Source organism: Mastomys coucha, chromosome X, assembly GCF_008632895.1.
Source record: "Mastomys coucha isolate ucsf_1 chromosome X, UCSF_Mcou_1, whole genome shotgun sequence".
Taxonomy (NCBI): domain Eukaryota; kingdom Metazoa; phylum Chordata; class Mammalia; order Rodentia; family Muridae; genus Mastomys; species Mastomys coucha.
The window spans coordinates 53,421,995-53,429,487 of NC_045030.1; the positions used below are offsets into that span (position 1 = coordinate 53,421,995).

The following is a 7,493-nucleotide window of genomic DNA, read 5'->3' on the forward strand; positions in this document are numbered from 1 at the left end:
AAGGACACGGGATTCAGCAGTAACCTGGCTATTTGAACTTTGTACTTTCCTCTGCCCCCTTCCCTACACGTTTTAAGTTGACATCTGGATTTTTTTTTCAGGGTGAGTTCAAACAAATGTACACATTGTATACTTTCTCTAACCTTGTAAATATTGACAGTTTAAAATTAAACTCTTGCATCATTCTTTGAACATCTTCAGAGGCTTCCAACTGGGCACAATCATGGTTTAATATACACCATCACATTTTAAAATATAAATGTACAAGTTCCTAATAGTCAGGTGTTTGCCACCTACCTTTGTTTGTGGAATGCATATTAATATCCACTTTGCCTACAGCATTTTATCCTAACACCAAACATATTTTTGTACTCAAAATTTTTCTCTTGATCATTCTATTAAAAGTCTTAACAAAGATATGCTTGTAAAATATAATTTCAACAAAAATGGCTGTGGCCATAGTCTTAAAGTGGTCAATAGGCATGTAGGTAGGTATTTAGCTACTAAGTGGCAAAGTATTAATTAGAACCAGGAACAATACCACAACATCTATGTCTTAAGTATTCTCTTCTGCTGACCACTGGAATCTCAGAGAAGAGAATAGTGACACTCTTACTAAGATTCAAGTTACTTGATAGGTAGACCTTTCTCTTATACATTTTGGAAGAAGGAATTTGAAAGAAGTAGTAAGAAAACAGAGCCAGAATGATTCTTCAACCTCAGGCACATTAATAACAGATTGATTTTCCAGAAACATCTGTATGAAAATTGGAAATTTTCCTTGTCTGTGTACCTGTAGGGACTTTAAAGCAACAGCACTTATATTTTAGACTGGAATATTATGTGCTGTGGGGACTGTTCTGTGTGCATTGTAGGGTACTTGAGTAAGATCCCCGGCCTCTTTCCCTAGATGCCTCCAGTAGTGCTCCTTCAGGTTACAATAACCAGAAATATCTGAAAAATTTGTCAAACATTCCAGACTTGTAAATTCAAGTTTGAAGATTGATTGCTTGTCTAGCTTGTTAATAATGTAAAGTTATATTCAATCAGGCATGTTATTTAAATTTCATAATCAAAGGAAAACCTGGGTAGTTTGGTTTAATTTCTCTTTTGCTGTGAGGGGGAAAGTTGTTGAGTCCAAGAAGAAAATGAGTTGTTGGAGCCTTCCAAGAGGTATTTGGACATATCTAAACATAACCGTAGTGACTAAACTAGAAGTCATGCTATTTGATAAAGTGCATATGTTGTACTGGTTGTCTCATCATTGGGAGATTCCACCATTGTGACATATCATAAAGTATGCTCACGTAAATTAAGATGGCCACAGCATTGTTAGGTTGTATAATCTTATGGGACCACCAGCATGTATATAGACTCCTGCCTATTGGCTGAAATGCCACTATGCAGCACATATATCACAGATAAGAAAGACATGGGAAGACTGAAGTTACTACGACTAATAAAATCATAGTGAAATCTATTTACTTTGTACTAACTGTGGTACTAAGTGTTTTGCATGGACTATTGTGCTGATTAATCATAATATCTTTGGGGGTAGTTTAAACTTATATATTAGCTAACTTAAGGCTAGAATATTGTAACAAAGGACTCAGAACATTTAGTAACAGACAAGATAGCAATGTTTATTTCTGTAATAAGACTCTCAATTCTAGGTCTTTATCCCACTCAGTAGAAAGAATAAAATGGGGAATGTGATGATTTGGACATCTTCTTTTTGGAAACAGCTAGAAGCTATCCATCTCATCCTGTTAATATCTATTAGTTAAACCCAACTGCAAAGGTGAATGTGGACTTCTGAAAGGTAGCAATGTCTATAAGTAGCTATAATATCTAAGACTATTTTAAATTGCTGTTTTTTTTTAAAATAACATTCATTTAGTGTGTGTGTAACTCAGGTGAGCACTTGCTAGAGTCTGTTCTCTCTCTCTCTCTCTTTTTTTTAACCATGGGGTTCTGGGATTTAACTCAAATCATCAAGTTTAGAGCTGAGCACCTTTACCTGCTGAGCCATCAGGCCAGCCTGTAAATAAGACCTCTCCTTCATTTCTATATTTTTCTATGCTGTTTCTTCCATATCTTAAAATGTTACATTCTGGCCTTTAAGAAAAAGAAAACATTTTTAATACATGATCTAGAAGAGGAAGTGGATATTTAGAGACATCTAAGAGGTTCTGTGAAACCTCTTAGTTAACAGGTGAGGACACAGAGGCATACTGAACACACCTAAGTGGTCCAGGGTTCCATATGGGAATGGTACTGAGAAATGAAGACAGTTCTGTTTCACTTAAGAGACAACAGCCTGTTTACCCTGCCATACTACCTTATCAAATTATGAAGGAAACATTCTCTCTACTAGGCAATATTCTAAGAAATGGGATTCATTAATGAATAAAATGGAGTTATCTCTGCTTTTATGGATCATGCATTAGAAAAGTATTCAAATTAAATTTAGTATATTAATATTATATGGTGTGTTTGATATGTAATACAAGCAAAAATAAAAAGTTCAGAAAAAGGGAAAGTGACAATAGAACGAACTAAGAATATATTGAAAGAAATGTTAATGATGCCCTCAGTTTTGAAGAAACCATGGAGAATGAGACTCAGCCAAAGCTTTTGAGGAGGAGGCAGGAGCCTGTACTGAGAACATCCAATGAAAACCACCAGTTCCCCCTCAAAGAGGAGGTTGAAGCCAGGGTCAGGAGCTGGACAATAGTGGGAGCCAAAAGAACAAAGAGAGCAGTGTGGGTGCCCACAGTTTGTGTGTAGTAGAGAACTGGTACAGAATGGATGCGGAGGAGAAAGGCTAACTAAAAGGTACAAGAGCGGTGTGAAGAGTTTGCCTTTTAATTCTTTTAGACAGAATTTTTCTAAAATCCCTTTGTTCAAAACAAGAACACACATGCAGATTCCCATATATATTATAGAAGGCACTTTGTCCAGGTGCATGGTAGAAAGATCGTGCCTGTTGGAGTCACATGGGGGCTGTGCATATTCAGTCTGCTATATGTTCATCTGATAACTTCAGGTAAATTGTTAGTATTGTTATTATACCTGACTGATTGAATATTTTCTAAATAGTGAGCACTTTGTATAAATGATCTCATCAAAGCCTTACATAGCTCCATTTATACTAATGGCATTTGAGATTATCTTGAGGTCAAGTGTTAAAATTAAATGGTGATAGGTAATAATTAAGGAGTAATGGCAGGATATATGAGGTGGCTCTGTAGATTAGTGTGCTTGCTGCCATGCCAGATGACCTGATTTTGATTCCTAGCACTCACATGGTTGAGGGAGAGGACAGACTTGCACAAATTATCCCCTAATATGTACAGATGTACCATGGTACACACATACACCTTCAATAAATAAATGTACATAAAATTTTCAAAGTAGTAAAAATCATACAATTTCCCTTCTGTGCATTTATACTGCTCTTTCATATTTCAGTACATAGTGATTAGTAATGTTAGCTAAACCTTCTGTGGGGTTGTTTTCTATACCTTTCCCATGTTAACAAAAGTATCTCTTGCTTATTTGGTGTTGCACATGTCACAGACTCTTCTCATCACATGTATTTCTCAAAGGAGACAACTGAGCAAGGGAGGTAAAGTAACATGGCTGAGGTTGCACAGCCATACATTGAGGGGATGAGATTTGATCTAGGCAGTGTTGCACTGAAGTTCATGTCCTTCATTATTATTCCAACAACACCTTGACAAACAGACCAATAACAAAAGTTGAAGAAAAAAGAAAACATACTCATTTCTTTTCCCTTGTTGCCAATAAATATGGAAAGCCTGTTTATTTGAGTCTGGTGTCCTAACCCAAAGTCATTACCTCCAAATGACAGACAAGTCCTGTAGAACAAATATTTCACTTGGCTGACATCATAAACCCAAATTTGAAGTGAGAACAAGGAATATATATATATGCCTTTCTCTTTGAATATATAAATGTCATCAAGATATATTTGTACCTGTGTGTGCATGCATGCATGGTTTTGTGTAGGCATGTGTAATATGAATCTAACTGTAGTTTAAAGTGTTATTTTCTAGGCTTTCTACTTAAGCCTAAATCCCAGCATTTTATGAGGCAATGTTTAAAAATAAAAGTCATTATTTCCCTTTAGGGCATACACCTAGGGTGTTTCTCAGTCTGTTTTCTCAGGCAATTGCAACAGGGATGACACTTCCAAATAAGCATGAATGGCTGGTCCCATAGCATCGATGGAATGCTTGTCTGCAACAGTCTTGGCATTTCACCCCTTATTTCATGCTTTACTCAAGAAGACCACAAAGAGGAACTGCTGTGAAGGCTATCATTTCTTGGAATTATCAATATTTAGCAAAGATTTTCCTTGTGATTTTTTTTCTGTGCAAATGGCAGATTCTAATCATGGTCTCTACGCATCTCCTTTGAATGTGAGTTTTAAGGTATCGGCTTGCTCTTTTAGATTTGCAGATGTTAACCTGCTCACTGTATAATTTGTTTCTTCAGGGTTAGGAATCGATTTTCACTAGGCTGTTCTTCCTGTCCAGACTCCTCATTCTTGTTTCATACTCTGCCTAGATGACAGATCAGTTGATTTCTAGAAACAGCTTCCCAAAGGCAACCTTAACTGGCTCTAATAGGAACCAAAGTGAAGAAACAGCCGATCAGTGCAGCATTCTAAACACTAATAGAAATGGATCATATGGATATATGTGACAGAGTGATCTGAAATACTGGTATGGAGAAACTAAGACTCTCTCAGGAGCACATGCCTGCAGTGGGGCCAGAAAATTTCACTATGGTGGTAACTGAGTTTTTTCTATTAGGGTTTGGAAACCTCAAGGAACTGAACCCCTTGCTCTTCTTGGTATTTGGTATTGTCTATCTAGTCACAGTTTCTGCTAATCTTCTTCTTGTAATACTGGTGTGCACTCAACAAGGACTCCAGACTCCAATGTACTTCTTTCTTGCAAACCTTTCATGCCTAGAGGTCTGTTATACATCCAATGTTGTACCCAGGATGTTGGTGGACTTACTGCGGGAACATAGGATGATCTCCATGATAGGTTGTATAATTCAACTATACTTTTTTGGGGCCCTGGGAAGCACTGAGTGTTATCTCCTGGCAATAATGTCATATGACAGGTACCTGGCTATCTGCTGGCCCCTGCACTATTCAGCATTATTACATGGAACCCTATGTGTGAAACTTGCACTTGGCTCATGGCTTTGTGGCTTCTCCGTGGCAGCTGCCTTCCAGGCTACTATGCTATCCAGCTTGAATTTCTGTGGAGGCAATGAGGTTGACCATTTCTTCTGTGACTTGAAACCTCTACAGAAGCTCTCCTGCTCTGATCCCCATCTGGTTAACCTAGTCTGCATGAGTCTAACATCCCTGGTAACCCTGGTCCCCTTTGGACTAACTTTAGCCTCTTACTGGAAGATTCTTGCAGTGGTCTTGCGCATACCTTCCATTATCGGCAGGCAAAAGGCATTCTCTACTTGTTCTTCTCATCTAGCAGTTGTAAGCTTGTTTTATGGGACATTAATCTTGGTCTATGCTGTACCATTGGCTGACCAGGTGCCGGCTCTCAACAAGACTTTCTCCTTGTTCTATACCGTTATTACTCCAATGTGTAATCCTCTCATCTACAGCCTCAAAAACAAAGATGTCAAGGAAGCTCTGAGAAAATTTAAAATTGGGTTCTATGACTTTAGCTTTACTTAACTAGTTGAAATGATAGCAATCTGAAGAAAAGCCAGTCTTCCAATGATCAATGAAGTCTTAGTGAGGCTATCAAAACAGGGTAGATTATGATTATTGTAACTCCTAACAATTACTAAGCCCTCAAATCATTATTTTAATGACAAGTTTTTTCTTAATATACTTGGAATAATCTAGATTTCCTTGAGCATATTTACATTACAAGAGGAATTAAATGCTTACTAGTTCACAGGAAGTGAAGGTGAGGTGCATTATATGTTACTAATGCATCCAATGTCTCCAGGAACACAGCTTAGGAAGTAAGAACTGATTTTTGCTTGTATTTCATTCCCATTCATTGAAATGTAATATGGGAACCAACTAATATTACAATTAATAAATAAAAATACAAAAGTGATAATCCTTGTTTTAGTTCCACTGAGTCTTTACTGACGTTTTTTGTATTTTTTTTTTTATTTTGGAAAATTTAATATTTGTATATATAGAATATTGTCCACTTCTACCCTATACATCTCTCATCCTCCTTTCTTTCTCATACTGAAGCTCTTATTCTCAAGTCCCCTCCTATGTTTGTTCGTCTATTTGTTGCCTACTAGGTTTAATTATGTTTCCTTTCATGAGCATGAATAGAGAATTATTTAGGATGTTATCAATAACAACAACAAAATATGTGGTGACACTAAGTTGGGAGGGAGACAGGTTGGATAAAAGTAGGTGGAGTTGGAGGAGGGTAATGATGGAGGGATATGATCTAAGTGCATGGTATAAATACATGAAAATTTCAAAGAATAAATAAAACTATTATAGATATAAAAATGTTTAAAATGAAAACAATATCCTTCTCCCAGAATTTGTTAACTGTCCATAGCCTCTCAGTGAATGTGTGGGGTCTTATAAGCCCTTGCTTAATTCGTGTTGGAGCTTTGACTATCTTGGTTCAGGTTTTGTGCAGGTGACCACATGCTTTATGAGTTAATGTGTGTGACTGCCACATGCTGTCCTAAAGACCCTGTTACACTCTTCCCCAAACTCTGGCTTTTACATTCTTTCTACCACTTCTTTTCATGATGCTCCTTGGGCCTTGGTGATATAGCATTCCATTCTAGGCCTGACATTCAGCAGTCACTTATTCTCTGTTCTTTGGTGTTTGTGAGTCTCTGCATTAACAATCATCTACTGCAAAAAGAATCAAAGGCTGAGAACATAATAAGTTTATGCACATAAACATAAAGAGGGATCTTTGATTCCATGATTATTTAATATAACAACAGTAGGTGACAGAACAAATTTTGGGTCAAGGTTTTGTGGATGGGTTCATGTCTCCCTCCCTCCACTGGAAGTCCCTCTTGGCTACAGGAGGTGGCCACTTCAATCTCTATATATCCTAATGGCAGAAGTCTCAGCTAGGGTCACCCCCATAGACTCCCAGGATCCTCACCCAACCCCAAGTCCCAGGTCTCCAACTAGTTCCGGAGATGTCCCCTACAAATTTCTGTTCTCTCTCCCAGCCCTCTCTTGACCCCTTCCTCTCACACCTGATCCTCATTCCCCTACTCATCCCTGCTCCCACCCAGACCCCTCCCTCCATCTACCTCCTATGACTGTTTTTGTTTACCCTTCTGAGTGTGAAAACTCATGCAATCCTCCCTTGGGTCCTCCTTAAGAGTTAGTTTTTAGGGGGGATCTGTGGACTATGGCAAGGTTATCCTGTACTTTATGGTTGATGTCCACTCATCAGTGAGTACATACA

General features: G+C 37.8%; 1 protein-coding gene across 1 annotated transcript; it reads left to right on the top strand.

Annotated features, from left to right (window-relative positions):
- Positions 1 to 4,786: 4,786 nt before the first annotated feature.
- LOC116092447 (olfactory receptor 10C1-like) lies at positions 4,787 to 5,746 on the top strand. Its single transcript, XM_031373708.1, has one exon. It carries the CDS (start codon positions 4,787 to 4,789, stop codon positions 5,744 to 5,746), a length of 960 nt encoding a protein of 319 aa, XP_031229568.1.
- Positions 5,747 to 7,493: the final 1,747 nt, after the last annotated feature.